This window comes from Chionomys nivalis, chromosome 22, assembly GCF_950005125.1.
Source record: "Chionomys nivalis chromosome 22, mChiNiv1.1, whole genome shotgun sequence".
NCBI classification, from domain to species: domain Eukaryota; kingdom Metazoa; phylum Chordata; class Mammalia; order Rodentia; family Cricetidae; genus Chionomys; species Chionomys nivalis.
The window spans coordinates 13462232-13479508 of record NC_080107.1 but is presented as its reverse complement, the minus strand read 5'-3'; the positions used below and the strand labels follow the sequence as shown (position 1 = coordinate 13479508).

Genomic DNA, 17277 nt, shown 5'->3' with positions numbered 1-17277 from the left:
ACTCCTTTCCTCATTAGATCATTTATTCTTCAGCTCGCCAACCCACTCAATAGGTACTTTCACCAGCAAATGCAAAGACGTGATAATCCTTCCAAAATTTACAGAAGTACAACATAGTCACAGCATCACCCATGATAATATCACCCTCGGGACAACATCAGTGCAAGGTATACACAGTACCTCGTGGTAATTGCAAAAATATGAAATGGCATGAGTAAAAAAAGACATGCAACACACTTTCAACTATAGGCAAACAGAGAAAAATATATCTTTTAATAAAGTACTGAATGTTAACTCTTTCTTCATTTGTCTGTAAAAAATATATGTGCAAAAGTGAGTGTCTACAGATTCCCTAGAGAGCTGGCATGGCTATACATCCGAATCCTCTTTGACAAGGTTTGCGGTGTCTTTGAAGGTGTCTTCTGTTGCACTGTAGCCCGGGGTCGGTTGCCTTTTTGGAGCTTTAGCAGGGAGAGAAGGAGATGGAGGGGGGGCCACAGCCACACCTTCCTGCTGCTCGCTGTCCATCTACAACCACAACAAGACATGAGTTAGTCACTTACGTCCCCAGCGTGGCCAGAACCTTTGCCAGTTTGCCCCAAATAATCTCAATGCATGCCAAAGCCGTGAGTGTCTGGGCTTAGAACAGAACAGGGATTAAAAGTTACCTCTGCATAGATTGGGTTTTCAAAATTCGTGGTCTGTTTGGGTTTTCGTTTGAAGATGTTCCATTTTGCAGCCTGAATGAAAAGAGGATATGAAAGGAGATGAAGTTTTCTATTTTGTCTTCTTTGTGGGTGTCTTTTCCTAGGTGTTTAAATTCTTATTGAAGAACAAAGTAACTTAGGGATGCGGCTTAAGTAGCATATTGTTCAATTCCTCTTCTGCTCCCTGAACAGTAGTAACTAAGAGTAACTAAGACTCTCTCTGCTATTTTAATGTAACGATTTCAAAATCTTTTCTTAGTGTGAATGTGTGGTGTGCAAATCTGGACCCGTGTCATCTAGAAGATTTGTCATGTCACTAGTCGGGTACAGAGCATAGACACAGGTTTCTAGAGCGGCCGAGAAGCTCAAAAGCTCTCCTATTTCCAAAAGTGTCTTGGCCAGAATACCTACTCTCGCTTCATCACAAAAATCATCGCCATCATCGTTGTCATCACAACTGACAAACTGACACTGAGTGTCAGGAACTGGTTTAAGCATTTTATGAGGTTCTAATTTTATCTCAAAAATCCCTTGATGCAGGTTTTTCTGTTCCCCCTGTATAACACATATTAAGTCACAGCAGCAGAGAGGTCTACGTATTGAATGAACCAAAGACACCTTGTCCTCACAAACACACACACGCTTTTCACTTTGTAGTATCGGCCACCTCTTTGGCAGGTCCCCGCCACGGACAGCTCAGGTAGCCCCTATGTTTTCAAGATGGCTGTGAAATGGGGTGTCTGTAGCTCATGACTATGGAAGAGAGGCAAGACCGTTCACCCAACCCACACAACTATTCTGTATGTCACCAACAAGGGAAGATGGAGACATACACAGAGGTCAGAGCCCTTTATTTGGAAAGGTGAAGTTAAGTGATGCCAACAGTCATTGTCTCAGTGTTTTGTATCCAGAAGCACTGTCACTTCGGTTTGCCCCAGTGAGAGGCATTGGTAAGGACTACAGTAGTTTGCAGAGATAAAATAGGTGTTCAGAACCAAGCACATAGACCTGTGATAACTACATGTGTGTTCACTAAAGTTAGTAGTTACTATTCAGAGTCCCTTGTTGAATACCCCAAATATTCTATGAAATGAAAAGGTATAACATATATGCTAAAGAAAATCCCATCAAGCAGTGGTCTCCCTCCATCCCATGGCCCTGTTAGTCTCCAGCACTAAATAGTTTGCCTGGCACGCTAAAGGCAATAATGTTTGTGGGATAATTGGCTGTACAATTAGTTGTGTCTATCTAGACTCGGAGGAAGAGGGGATAAGTAGTGCCACCTGGTGGTAGACATTGGTAATAGTAAAGCTCGAAGCGCAAGTTAATGTCTCAGATTTGACGTCCTTTTTCTGAAGATAAACTAGACCTGAATTCTATTTTCCATTCTTTGTACATGGTCTCACACGGATTAATATCAACCCATAAGTTTCAAAGTTCTTTGCAAATTTCTCTTCACATCGTTACCTGACTTTCATCGGCACCCGGGGAGGCTGGCTTCTGCTCCAGAACCATCTCCGAAGGATCTATGGGACTTCCATAATTCTGGTTTTCCACATTTTCTGATACAGTCACCTGTGAGCCTATTGATGGCCCCTATGCAGTTTTGAAAGAACAAATGAATAAATTAATCTTGAATTCTGTTTGCTGCCTTGTTTTCCACACCAGCCCCCCACCCCCACACACATTTGGACACCACAGATGAGTGACCCTGGCAGCTGTAAGTACCACCACCACTTGCCCCAAAGTCACCCGAAGTATCAACCCTGGCAGGCAAGTACAGTCCTCACTATCATGGTCTCTCATTTAAGGTAATTCCTGCTGCATTCTTAGGCCCTTCGTTCCCACTGCTGACCATAAAAGATACTGGCCACCAACTGCTCAGTAACAGCATGGCCAGTTATGCAAACTCAGTGAGCAGTGTGGGCTGGTAGGGTGGCACACACGTTAATCCTAGCAGAGGCAGAGGCGGGCAAATCTCTGTGGGTCTGAGGCCAGCCAGGGCTACATGGTGAGACTATTTCTCAAAAGATGAATAGATAAATAAATCAAATAATAAACAGAGTAATCTGGTGGCCAGCTAAAAGAGGATGAATTTTAAAATATAGTAGGCAAATGGGCTTAATATTTCATGATTTTTTTTAATTTCCACATAATTCTCTTTCTTAAACCCAAATCACCCTGACTATATATTACAGGGAAGATAATGTACTCATTTTCTTACATTTTACATCCTCCATTTTTAAACTTATGTGTTTTCATATGCTCATTTTATTTCATATGAAAATACCAGATGAAATGTCTTCTCTATTCCATGATGCACTATCAAGGGGCAGCCAAAATTCTTTTAAGAATCAAAGCCATGTTTGACCAGGCCATGGCTACACATGCCTTTAAGCCCGGCATTGGGGAAGCAGAGGCAGGCAGATCTGAGTTCCAGGCCAGCCTCATTCCAAGACAGCCACACCCTGTCTTGCGAAGTCACCCACCCCCAAAAAAGCTAGTCTTGAAAGGAACATTTCTATCACCTCATATTAAAATATACCTTATGCTGAATCTGAAAGAAATCTGGTCACTAGCAAGCACTGCAGGCTACTTCCTGTAGCTACTTAGACAAAAGAGGCACAGGTCTAAAGCTGGCAGGTCTAAAGGTGGCACTGGGCTGGTAGTCCAGTGTAGCGAGCTGCGTGAAGCCACACCTGATGGCAATGTAGAGAGCTGTGTGGAGTCGCACCTGATGGTGCTGGCTCCCGCCCTCCGCGATCCCGAAAGCGAGTGCTCTCTGTGATAATCAACTCCTATGGCTAAAGCCTGACTTATGCTATTATCACGCAATGACTGTCAGCTGCTTGCATATGCGTGGACCTATGGGCAGTGCCCACCTGGCAATCTGAGGTTGGCGTCCCAGGCCTACTTAAGGACTGGGAGAGGTTTGCCCGAGGAGAGAGGAAAGGAGAGAGAGGAAGAGAGAGAGAGAAGGGAAAAGATTGCTGTGAATAAAGTCCTGGAATAAACTGCAGTGAGAAGAGCTCCGGTGGTCGCGTCATCCTTGCTGGACGAGGGGGGCCGCGACAGTCCAGATCTCTTCTCCCAGTTCCTTCATCAAGTAAATCTTAATTTCAGACCTCTGTACTCTTCAGAACAGGTGGTCCTCTCAGTCCAGACCCTCAGATAGGGTCCTCCTAACGCCCATCTCCTACTTGTTCATTTCTGACATACTTCCCTTTTTCTGGCATAGGGCCCTGTGCCTCTAATAAACTCATTCCCCTTGCTCACACTGAGCACAGTGAACACCACCCCACCCGCTCCTCCAAGGCCTTGAAGCCGCACATCTCTGGCTGTTTGCGGGGCTGAAAACAGGGACAGTTTCAGGGGCAGCTTCATGACCGTGTACAGGGAAGCCATACAGGTCCCTGTGCCTCCTCCCATTAGGAGGTCAGGTTAGAGGCCCTGCACAACATTCTGCAACACGGAAAGATTCAGCAGCAATGACAGCTGAGAGCAGATCATGTGACATCTCACCTGAGCTGCTGAGACCACTTTGGACGTGTTATCCTTGGCTGCATATGTTGGGTTTTCAAATACCACAGGCTGCTTCCCCACCTCCATGATGAAGTGTTCATTCTGGTGGGGAGAAGAGGGAGAGACGTCGCACCCACCGATCTGCTTCAGACAGAGAGGTGTCTCCCTCACACTTGATTGCATAGCACACTTTCACAAGGTCACCCAACACATGAGGTCTTAGAGAGAGTGGGGGGAGAACACAGCAGCAAGACCCACGGCTTCTAGGTAGCAAACCATTTTTCCAACTGATAAAAACGAACTAAGCCGTCTGCCCCAGAAAGCACAAATGCTCTTCCCATGGCTGGATTCTCTTTGGCCCTTTAATGTATTCAACTCGCTGTGGTTGGGACAGTGGAGAAAAGGTGGGGATAGAAGGTTGCAGGAGGAGGCAGAGCACTGGAAGAGGAAGGCCCCTGCTGGGCCAAGGTCAACCCTTGCCTACAGATGAATACTTAGAGGATGATGGAGTCAGGTTTCCACCAACTCTATGGGCTACAGAGGACACACTGTGTTCTTCCTTTTAATATCTCCAGGATTAGTTTTTTTCCTTACAAGAAGGGTTTCTTCCATCAGTTAGTGTAAAGGGAAACCTCAACTAATCCCGTGAGAGCCCCTACTCACCATTGCCATGGATCTATCAATAATTGTCTCTGGGCCAAAAGGAGACACGCCGACGTCCATGTTAACATCAGTCCCCGATCTGAAGGTCACCCCATTTCCATTTTCAGAGGGTTTGGCGAGGCTGCTTAAGCTGGAATGAAGCAAAACAATGTGTTGTGTTGTTATGATTAATTTTTAATCTTTGTAATGATTACCTCCCTTCCATAGTACTGAATCTTAAATGTGCAGTTCTCTCCTCAGGGGCACATGTCAAACACAGTAGCAAATCTAAGATCCAAGTAGGAACTAGCAGGGGTCCCTTGCAGAAAGCCAACCCAACACACAGAAACTGACCTTGGCAGCTTGGGCAGAGTAGGTAAAAGGGAACCAGTTTTTCTATAGTGTAAAAATCCAACGAGCACCAGAGCTCCAATGATGACGATCATCAGGAATGTCAACAGCAAAGCCATTGCTGCACAGGGGGCAGAAACAGAGAGCCAAGGTCACCACCATGACAAGGAAGGGCTAGAGAAGCCAGACTGGGCCAAAAGGAGGCTGGAACTATTGGAAGCTGGGACTAATGCAGGTCACTCATATTCCTGACACTCACTTGTTCCGGGCGGGATGCCGCTTGAGAGCCCAACTTCACAGTGTTCCCCATTGTAGCCACTAGAACACCTGCAAGCCGACAAAAGGAGATTCGGTTACCTTCTTAGGTCTGGCTGCATGCACAGAGGCAGAGAGGGCTCTGATCCAGTGAAATGCATGAGGGACACGCAAGGCAGCCAGCCTGTGCCACATCTGCTTCTCCTGCCAACCTAAGAGCACTGGTATATCTGGCGGAGTAGCACCTATAAGGGTGATGGGCCTTGTGAAATAAGCCTGCGGGCGTCTACTCTGCTCCATAGACCAAAGGATGGACAGGCGGCAGCATTTTGTCCTCCGACAGCTGTGATGAAGGTTTCCAACAGGCATCCTTCTCTCCTATCAGTTGCTCTCACGCGCTCCTAAGCCATCATCCCGGGTGATGGTGGGAGGTGGCATGGGAGACGCACTGCTACTCTTTAACTCCTCACTCTTTCACATGACTGGCAGTCCCAAGAGGTGCCAGCAATGCAGCATCCCTGAGAGATGCACATGGGCATTGGAGCCAGATCCTGAGCTGAGAGGGCTCAAGCTAGACATGGTTTGGGAAGCGCTGCAGACTCCTCCCAAGGAAGACAAGCTGGTTAGACATGAAAACGGTGAACTAGGCAAGCATCTTGCACCTGGTTTCCCAGCTATACAAAGAGCTTGGGTTCGCTAGAGGAGCCAAGGCCTACAGTTGGGACCTCAAGAGTCAGACTTACTTGCATTTGGGGAGGTCATTCTCATCAAAATAGCAACTTCCTCCGTGCATGCACCTGCATGGGGGAGGCATGGTGATGGGAAGTTCGCTGGCTGCAGAAAGGAAAAGCCATGCATGGATTAGTCAGCCACACGCAGCAGAGCACTGCACCATGCAGAACCTGTCCAGGACGGAGGCGGGAGTTTGGGGGGGCATGGAGTCAGGCCAACTGAGTCTCCCCAAATCAGGCTATCGCCTGCTCCCTACAGCAAAGGAAACTTCCTAAACAGTGATGAGCCCCTGGGGAGTGAGAGGCCCTTCAGAGTACTTTCCTAGCTCTAAGCAGAGAGAGATGTTAAACCCAGAGCATGTGTGTCTCACCTGAAATCCCCCAGATTCTCTTCTGGGAACCATTAACACAAGAGTTTATTAGACATCGCTGGAAACTGCAACCCAGGACTCCAGAGCATTGGCAGAGAATCAAGGAAGAGGCAGACACACAGACGTAGATGCACAAGCACCCGAGGGACAGCTTTTGTGGAATCCCCGCCACTGGATTACTGCTCAGGTTCCCCCAGAATACTCCCATTTGAAGAGTTTGTCTACTCTCTGGGCTCTGCGGGTCTCTTCTCAAAGTCCCCTTATCAGAGAGGCCAGCCAAGCCAATCCTGCCACCCCGTGCTACTACTGTCCCCGTCCACTTTTCCATTATACTCTAACCACCTGTCCTTCTACATAGGTTTCTTGTTTGTCTTTGTTATTTGTTTTGTTTGTCCTACTAGTATGCAAGCTCATGTCTGTTTTACTCACTTCTATTATCTCTGAAGCTTTCAGTCATACCTAGTAGAGGATAGGCGTTCAGTAAATACCACTGAACTAACTTGTAAGTTCATTAACAATATACCACAAGCAGGCCCTGTATATTATCGTTAATAGGCTTACTTTGGATAAAGTTCTTTTAAATGAGAATCTTACAGAGGGTTTGTGTTTGACAGCATGTATTGTCTGCGTGCCACATGGTTGTGGTGCCCTCAGAGGCCAGAAGATGTGATCAGATCCCCTGGGATTGTTGTCACAGGCCGTTGTGAGTCATCATGTGGGTGCTGGGAATTGAACTTGGATCCTTTGAATGAGGAGCCAGTACCACTAGCCCTCTCTCCAGCCTCAAAATAGCAGAATGTTATCCCAAGCCGCCCCCCCCCCCCACCACCACCACCACTGGAGCGAGCACACAGGGCAGGAGAAGAGATGAGAATCAAAGGACCTTTCCTGAGCACTTCTCCAAATGAGAGCGGTCCTTGCTTGAGTGCTTGCTCCCCCTACTGGTAGAAACTTTTTTGCTTCTTCATTTCTCCACCAGCTTCATCCAGGAAGTGCCACCCCCAACCCCACCAACCCCCACCCTGGGATGTTAGCCACAAAATAGGCTGCAGGGCCAACTCCATGACTGCTTAGGACACAGAGGATCTTGGTTAGGGATGGAAGTCATCACCATGACTATTAACTATTTAGATGAGCCACTGAAAAATGGGTCCTGCCAAGAAAGCCATCAATGGCACTGAGAACCAAACCTCCCCTGCCTTAACCTGGACTTGGTTTCTCAGTAACACAGCCGGCTTCCAGAGCAAAGACCTTCGATAGTTAAAATTCTCAAATGGGCACGTGAGAAAGGCGGGAGGATCCCCCAGCCCCCACTCCTCATACCCTCCCCCACCCTGCTCCATGCTAGCTCCTGCACCCTCAGGAAATGGTTCTCTACCTTGAGCAAATTCTGGGACAAAGGGAGAAGGAAGAAAGAGCCTTACCAAAAAGCCACTCTTCAAAAATGTCTTTCTAATATAAATGGCCACATGGTTGCCCACACACACACACACACACACACACACACACACAGTCTCACCCAGCTCTTCTTCTGTTTCCCTTATCCCCTTTCCCAGCTACTCCCATTTGAATCTGCCAAGGTAGTAAATATAGGATCCTCTGGGCTACTGAAGGCCCCGCGGCTTCCCAGGCAGTGAGTATCCTCACCTGCATCACAAGCCACAGCGCTGCCACTTAAGAAGCCCGAGCCTTGGGGGCAGGCGCAGGTGTAGCCTCCTGGTCTCAGCAGGCAGAGGTGGCTACAGACCTGCTTGCAAGGGTTGGACACTGGAAAATAGATGAGAACACAGTTAGGTCCTGACGGGAGACAGAGTACCCCAACATTGTATGCCTTGTAACTGGTGTGGCTCTGGCACTGGCAAAGCCCAAACAGCGTCCCAATTACTTCTCCATAGCATATTGCCTGGATCCCTACTCACTGGCACTACGATCTGTGCCACCCCACTGAAGTGGCACGATCCTCCCATCTGATTTCTCTGCTATTCACAGTCTCTATCATGGCCACTCATCTCTGCTGTTGGAAGGGGAAAAATCTTCTTGGTTCATGCCTAAACTTAACATCTCTTGGGGCTAAGCAATTTTAAATGGCTCAAAAGACCAATGGGTTCCAAGTCTTATAGGAAGATTCGTCGTTACTCAAATCTACCCAAAGGCCACCCTGGATAAGCTTTCTATAAAACTTGCCTAAAGAATTTTATTGTGGGCTTCCGTTTCCTCATTTAAAAAACAAAGGGAAACCAGCTGATTTGACAGAATGAGCTGGGAGCCACTCAAAATGTTGGGATGGAGCCCAACTAGTACCATTTCAAAACTCTACGTAATTCTAGAATTATCAGAAATGTGAAGGATCTAAGGGTTAAATTAGATCTATGTTTCCTGGATCTGTTCTCAGACTAACACTCTGTGATCCTCTTTCTCCACCATCAAAAATACAATCACAGTTATAGTTATTCTCAACTATAAAATACATTTCCCTGAACCACCAAAACCCGTAAGACTGAGAACACCCACACATGGGGTACAGCGAGCCATGTAAACAGGCAGTTAAACAGTCTGAAACATGCTGAAATTTGAAGGGTCTTGGTCCAGAGTAAATGCCAATCTAGCACATTTGGGATGAAGTAGAAATCCCAAGCTTTTATCAAGTCAACATTTCTCCAACTGGCACCCAGAGCTTCAGCTGACTGAAAAAGCCAGGTCACCAGTCACTTAAGACACAGACTATTATATTGAGTGTTCAGGTGACAAGCTGAGAAAAGCCTATTGCCATAAGCCACTCAAGGAAACTAAAACACACATTCACCAATTGAATGAGACTCCCAGTTCCTGGGAGTCTCAGCTCTGAGCTGTAATTTCCTGAGGCTAACACAGGGCCTCAGAACACCAGAGAACTCTGCCCTTGATTCAGAAATACAGTTTAAATTGGAATGACTAACCCAAGCCTACAGAGTTCAGCCAGAACCAGGATACAACACTAAACCAGATGAGAAAAAAACCTGAGCTTGGGATTGGATAGACTTGAGTTTAAAGGCATCTCATTAAATGTAGAACAAGTAAAGAAGCAGCTATCAGTTTCTCTAAAGAAAGAACCTGGCACTGGATAACTTGGTAAAGGCTGATTTCTTTCCTCACTTTCTCCACACGATGCTGAGACATGTTCTGTCACAGGTAATCTAAGAAGTGGTACAAAAATAAGAGGAGTTATCAACATTTTAAGCTAGGGTTCACAAGACTGAGTACCTGGTTTTGCTATTTTAAGAAACAGACACAACTTCTGACATTCGTGAAACAGACCCACGTGGTGATTTCTTAAAGCCAGGACTGATGTCTGCTAGATTCTAGGACGTCAAAAGTCTATCTCCCAACAAGGACTGACTGAAACATTTCTAACAGGTTTTCTCTGTTCATGATTAATGTAATTTTATTCAGCCTATAATGTTCTCTTTCTGCATTTGAAATGTGTGACATGCCCACGCGTACCCACTCTCCCATCAGGACCACCATCATGTACAATGCAACAGCCATCCTTCCAAGACTGCGTGTCCAGTTCATCACATCCCAAGACTGTGTATTACCTGACTGATTGTATCTCAGTTGATGGAAGACTCGAACTTGCGTGAGCCACGGGTTCACCACCAGCACCTTCGCTTTGTTTCCTTTCCCAAATTTATTCTGTCTCCACACTTCTCCCTTCTCCTTGGCTACCCAGTACAGCTGGTCTTCAAAGATGTCCAGGCTGAATGGCCTCATTGCTGCTCATCAATGGTGGAAAAACATTTATATATTAGTGAATGAAACAATCCCCCGCACTCCTGTGACTGTTCTCGTTTGGCTTGAAGTAGTAGTTAGCTAGCTGGACGGACTTTCTGGAAGGGCTACATGGAGCTCAAGATAAACTGGATTATTATAAATGGTCTGACTTCATTCCATTTTTTAAAATGTGATGAACTGAGGCCCTTCCTGCTTACCAGATAACACAATTCTGGCCAGTTAGGGGAAATGTGCTATGCGCTGGCTGGATTGTGACAGTTCTGTTTTGGATTTTCGACAATAAAACAAAATACTCCTTTTCTTCTTCATGTTTCTAGTTGGACACAAGAACAGGCTAGCACACGGAAAATGAAATGTGTCTAGACGCAGTTTGATGTAGATTAGGAAGGACACATATTTAGCATATGGAAGACACAATCTCAGAGGGACCTAACAGAAATCTTATCTGATATTGGTGCTTAAAATTACAAAAAGGATCATTGTTATGAATTCATTTGCATTTAATATAGCAGTTGGGAATTGATGGGAACAAATCTGAGGAATCGCATCAACCATATCCTAAGACACACTGAAAATTTGTTAGACAATTATTAATATGTAAACTGTGACTCATTCCCAACCTTCATTTATGATGACTCTCCTGTCAGTCCCATCGTATTTTATTGTTTCAATCACGTCTTCTTTGGAGTCGCTCCAATAGATCCGGTCATCATTCAGATAATCTATGGATAGGCCATTGGGCCAGCCAAGGTCCTGAGAAACCAGAACAGTGCGATGCTCCCCATTCATCCAGGCAGACTCGATTTTAGGCTGTTTTCCCTGATCGGTCCAGAACATGAGCCTGTAACAGAAAATTCCCAGGTTGCAGCATTTTGTCTAGTGGTGCTTCCCTAGTACTGTGGCACAGGGAACGTCAATGGTGCAACCAACAATTTCTCTGAGAGTGAGTTACACTGTCTTTACAAAGATGACTCAGCAAAGTTCGGTGCTGAGGTCAAGTCCACACTAGGAGTTAGAACTTCTCCGGGAAGCACATCACCGCTGAATGTCTAGGGGCCATGATTTCACACGTGGAAAAGGAATAAAAGTAATAACAACTCATATGTTTCATATACAAACATAGGACACACTGGTCCTGTCCAAAAAGCAAAAATATCTACTCAAAATAAGGAAGAATTTAGGTGCCACTACACAAATGCTAAATGTCTACTTAAATGTCAAAAATCAAGAAGACCAAATTAGTTCTTGTGTTGTGGTCAACCGTCATTTGAAATATTTCTATAAATAATGCAATGTATATGTGTGAACATGTCTTTTATGTATTTTTTATAAAAATTTTATGGCCAGTGTAATATAACCAAATTGTTATCTGAATTTCAATCAGCAAGATACCTTTTAATGCATCCAGATGAAAGGGAGTCAGATAGAATGAAAGCAGACAGCTTCTCACATATATCCCAAAGTGGAATTTTACCATTAGAAACTGTGTGTGGGCTAAAGCATCCCTTCAAACGCTTACCCTAGCCTAGGATTCACAACGATGGCAGCTGGCTGATCCAGATCAGTAGTAATCAGCCACTTCCGGTACCTTCCATCAAGCATGGCCACCTCAATCCGCTGGCTCTTGGCATCTGTCCAGTAGATATGCCTGAATGGAGAGGGGCAGAGTTAAACAACAGAAAAGCCTGGACCAATCATTGAAAAGAAATGTGGACACAAGAAAACTGGGTTTATAAGTTCTGGCCAGTGCAGAAATACTCAGATGCCTGGAAGTTACTCAGATAATATATCTGTGCCTATAGTTGGTACAGGGGCAGATTAAGGCATCTGATTTAATTCTTACTGCCCATGAGTCTGTGTCCCTTTGGCAAGGAGCCCAACTGTAATCAAGAATAATTGAGCACCAGACCCAAAGAGGAATGGAAAGAACACTTCAAAATAACAACTCAGTAAAGCTAGCCTGCCCTCTTTCCATGTCTGAGGCTGCAGAGAGAAGGCCTGTAGCTCAATTCCCTCATTCTCTGAGGCTCTATGGCTTTGGTACCAGTTGGTACCAGCTAGCTTAGATACTAAAAACTGTGCCTTCTTCCTTTTTCCAAATAATTACCCGTGGGAGGTATCTTTAAGATACTCTTTGAGAGAGCCGGTGGCGCACGCCTTTAATCCCAGCACTCGGGAGGCAGAGGCAGGCGGATCTCTGTGAGTTCGAGACCAGCCTGATCTACAAGAGCTAGTTCCAGGACAGGCTCCAAAACCACAGAGAGACCCTGTCTCGAAAAACCAAAAAAAAAAAAAAAAAAAAAAAAGATACTCTTTGAGAATTCTACCACTGAATTAGTCAACGCTGCCAAACTCAAAATTAGTCTTGAAACACAGAATTTTGACCTGGGTGCTTTTCCCGAACCCTTCTGTGGCACACACTGAATATAGAAAAGGACAATGTTTGTATTGCACTCAGAGGTAATTGTATTGCACGCAGGGGTGATTGCTGTGGCCAGAGCAAGCCCAGGCACAGTAACAGCTGTGCTTGTGACTGAGTTCACACACCTTGGTGAACTTAAACCAGCACTCCCCCATGAAAAACAGGCCAGGGAGATGGGGGACATATTTACCTTCCAACCCAGTCCACGGCTAATCCATCTGGCTGCATTAAGTATTTCAGGCCCAGGTCAACCTCACGAATGGGATTATTGCTACCAGATTCAAAGTCAGGAATGTAGGCTCGTTTGATGGCGCCAAATTCAGAGCCCTTGCCCAGCACAGTGTAATAGAGAACACCTAGAGAAGAAAACACAGCAAGAGAAGGTCTTGGAGTGCAGTCATTTACTGATCTCTCTGCCTCGTTTCCATCTTAATTCCCTTACATCAAACCGCAATAAACACATTATACCTGCGCTACTAACAAGAAAGGCTCAGCTTATTTCTTGGCGATATTTTCTCAATAATCTCTATTGGAAGATAAGTTTAGCTAAGGGGCTAGTTTTCAAAACGGATTATATAGAAATCACACTCCTTTAACAAAGGTGAAAGTCCTGTATGACAGCATACAAAGTGTTTAATCACTGTCTTAACCAAAAGGCTGAGAAGTTATTTAACAGGTATTTGTATGACCTGTTTGTTTATATATATGGCTTTTTCCTCTCTCCAAGACGAGATCCTGTTATGTAGTGGTTCAGGGTAGGTTCTTTGACTTGTAATTCTCCTGCCCCCAACTTCTAAGCACTGAGGTTAATCTAATTATACACAGACTAAGACTGAGCCTTATTGGCTTATACCTCTTCCCTATCACTCTTGAAATAAACATATTTGGAAAGAAAAAATAGTATATTGCATAAACAAATGTAAAAATAGAGAAAATACGGTTCAATCTTCAAAGGGCACACAATTAGAGAAAATCATGCGGACAATTAGCTGGAAAAGGCATCATCTAAAAGCACCAGAAAATTCGACACAATGTGTGCAGATCTTATACTCACTGACACCCGTGCCCTCGGGGTCCCAGTCATAATCCACGGTTTGGATATGTTCCCCCTCTTCCAAATACTCGGAGAACTTCTCAGATGAGACGTTGTACTTCCGGATTCGAACATTCTCGGGCAGGAGCAGCAGAGGAGGGTTACCTGTAAGCAAAAAAAGGGCTGCTTTGTCTAACCGATTCCATTTGAAGTCGAGGAGGTATTAACACACTGTAGGTATTTCTTTGGGGAGCAGGGAGGAAAAAAGGAAGTAGAGGGGAAAGTTAGTTTTAGAGAAAGCTGACCAAAGCTGACTACTCTGCAAGTCAGAATCCTCAGGTACCAGCTCTTTCCTTTCTTTACTATTTATTTATTCCTTTATTTATTTTGCTACCAGAGGCAGTTTAGACAAGATCGAGACCACTACAAAGAGTTCTCATTTTTACTGCAAGTCTTTCCCTCACCCACTGAAAAGACCGTAGACAGAATATCTCACAGAATAAATACGGTATTCACAACCCTCACTCTTGACTGACGGGTTTTGTGATTGTCTTAACAGGTAATCATCCCCATAGCCCAATTTAACTGCCAGCTAATGAGAAACAAGCCAGCTTGTTCTTGAGTTTGCAGGGTTTTTCCCTAAAGCCTAAAGTAGCTCTTTCAACGGTGACTCATCCCAAAATACTTCTCTAGAATTTTAAATTTTTAATTTACTTGCAAAATGTCAATCAAATGTGATTTAAGTGACTTTTAAAAGTTCACTTTATATATTTCCTCAGACTTGACATTATGTTTCATATGAATATTCTAATTTAGTTCAGCTATCCCCTTAGTTAAAAGATTTAAAAATTTTTAAATTTGCTACTTAATTGCAGGACCGGCCAGCTGTTCAAATGCCTTCACTCTAGGTTCTATTTATTCTCACACTGGAAGACAGAATACTGATCAAATGTACACCTCCAGCACTCACCTTACACCGTGTATTGGTGTAGAGGTTTTGGCCACTTTTTAACTTGCTGTTTTCTCAGTAGGTTTCTTAAATTCTAGCACCAATTTCAAATCCTAAACAAGACTATATACTCCTTAACTGGGAAAGGTTGATTTAGGCCAGATCTCTGCAATTTGGAACATAATGCTTCTGGACTTATATTCTTTCTCTTTTTGACATTTCCATTTAGTATTTATGGTGTTCTTTCTTTAACTAGGTTCTTAGATATATATATATAGGCATTAACCTAAAACCAACAATGTTCTGAATGTACCTGCCTTTCTCTTTGTGACCAGCAGTTCATGAACAATACCAAACAAATGTGTCAGAGTCCCGGATTGGTTCACGTCAGGTTTTGTGGCTTCAAATCTTCAGTCACACTGGACTGGGCACTCCATTTAATCAATTTGTTATATTTTGCTACAACCTCCTGTTATTTGTATCTCCTATTTTAGAAATTTTTATGCAGGTATAGAAGAGGCTAAATTCAGAATAATAACTAAAATCTGTCTTTTTATTAATTGTACACTTTTGTTAGGGGGCAATAGTTTAGAGTCTAAAGCTAACAGAAGAAGAGAGAGAAGATGTGGGTATTAAAAAAAAGTGGCAGAGACTATAAAAAGTGGAGGTTCATTTCCTGCTACATCATACTCTGCAGGATTTCTGCCCCTCGGAAGTGAACCCATCATACCATCAGCTGCACACCGCTCTCCATAATGGCTACTCATAGACTTGAAGCCATCCACACAGAAACATTCATAACTTCCTTTGCTATTTCGGCAGCTCTGGGGGCAGATGCCAAATTCCTCACATTCATTGATGTCTGCAGGCAAAGGAAAAGAAAGTATGCAAGATGGATTCCGACCCAGTCAGAACTGGAGCTCACAAGCCAAGTGGACTAAGAGTGCATGTGAAAACAACCGAAACGTGTTGACGACATAGCTCACAAAAAAAATCCACAGCAAACTACTATTGACCCTAAAGACCCATGCTGGTCAACAACGGACAGAGGATTCTTTTAACTAACGCAGCATAACTTCATACAATGGTAAGGCAAATGTTTCCTTGCCAAAAACACCTATATAGCTGGTATTGGCATTGCTTCTGTTCTGATAAGTAAACAGCTACAGGAAGACTCGTTCATTTGGTGTAACAACTGAGCTGTATCCAGCACACATGATGCCCTAGGTTCAATCTCTGGTTTGAATGAGACACAGTAATATACACGACAAAAGACCCCTGAAATCATACTCTTCGTGGACAACCTTGATGAGCCCATGTCACAGAACCCGTTGGTATCTAAGTAGGTATGTGACAACCACATGGGTTGTGACTTGGGATGAAATGCTGTGGTTTCTGGTGCTTTTACTTCGTGGACTGGTATAACGGAGAGCCATCACCATCAAGACCTTCATTATTTGGTACTGAGTGAGGAAGCCATATTAAGGAACTTATACAGTGGTTTGGTAATAAGGCAATAACGGAGACCATAAAAATGTAAATTTCTCTAAATAACAACAGAAGGAAAATATTCTACCTTGGCAGGAATTTCTGTCCAAAGTACTAGATTTGAACCCAGGTCTACAGGAGCAGATAAATCCTCCATTGCTTAACTGGGTACAATTCTGTTCACAGATGTTTTCAGCACACGTTCTGTTTGCTCCTAGATCTGAAAACAGAATCATAGTCAGATCAGCCACAAACACGCAGACTTTTGGTCAACTATACACAACCTCCAGATGCATTGAATTGTGTCACTGGGCTTTGTGGCCCTCTCTCAGCTCTAAAGCCCAGCTCTAAAAGGTCAAGAATGAAGAAAGTTCTTCCTTGACTGAATCATATTCTTTCAAGGCAAGCAACCTTAACGAGAGCAGGACCATGGCAGGATATGGAATGAAAGATTTTCATGTAATGTCTTTCATTTGAAGACCAGAAACATCAAAAGGAACATCTAGCCATCACCCTAATCCATGGAACAGTGGTATTAGGGTTGGGCATCCAGCTCAGCACTGGCTGTTGCCTAGCAACCAGCCTCTGCGAACAAAAGCATATGGCTGTCTGTTTACAAGACAGTCAGTCTCACCGGTTTCCAATTTGTGAAAAAGGAATAAGAGAGCAAGTCACTCTACCTTTATGATCACAGAAATTATGTCTTTGACCTGACATCAGCTTATTTCCTTTATAATTGGATGGTGCTAGGAAAATGTTCATGTCTTTCCATGCCAGGAAATGTAGTGACTGGGTAAAGTTTGGGTGCTCCAGGCACACTCAACAATCAAGTGAGGCATGTTTCATCCTAAGTAAAATTTCAATGAAATTCCACTTGAAAAGAAAGTACACAATAGATCAACGCAGGCAGGCACAAGCAACAGGAGAAAGCCACAAGTCAAACCTGGATATTGGATAGCCTCCTGAAACTGTTTACATATCGGTCTCTTCATGTCAAGACACAAACCTGCCACCCAGCTTCACAAATTCTATCAA

At 44.2% G+C, this 17277-nt stretch overlaps 1 protein-coding gene across 1 annotated transcript in view; it reads right to left on the bottom strand.

Annotated features, from left to right (window-relative positions):
• Lrp2 (LDL receptor related protein 2) overlaps nt 1-17277 on the bottom strand; it is a 122469-nt gene continuing 105192 nt past the window's right edge. Inside the window, exons 64-79 of the mRNA XM_057755331.1 lie at nt 16331-16462; nt 15485-15616; nt 13827-13970; nt 12963-13128; nt 11870-11998; nt 10971-11191; nt 10155-10331; nt 8227-8346; nt 6221-6311; nt 5482-5549; nt 5226-5343; nt 4893-5022; nt 4230-4331; nt 2175-2303; nt 669-740; nt 1-528 (exon numbers count right to left, since the gene is read on the bottom strand). Of these exons, the coding sequence (XP_057611314.1) occupies nt 370-528; nt 669-740; nt 2175-2303; nt 4230-4331; nt 4893-5022; nt 5226-5343; nt 5482-5549; nt 6221-6311; nt 8227-8346; nt 10155-10331; nt 10971-11191; nt 11870-11998; nt 12963-13128; nt 13827-13970; nt 15485-15616; nt 16331-16462 (2090 nt within the window). The 3' untranslated portion in view covers nt 1-369. The remainder of the gene's footprint in view (nt 529-668; nt 741-2174; nt 2304-4229; nt 4332-4892; nt 5023-5225; nt 5344-5481; nt 5550-6220; nt 6312-8226; nt 8347-10154; nt 10332-10970; nt 11192-11869; nt 11999-12962; nt 13129-13826; nt 13971-15484; nt 15617-16330; nt 16463-17277) is intronic.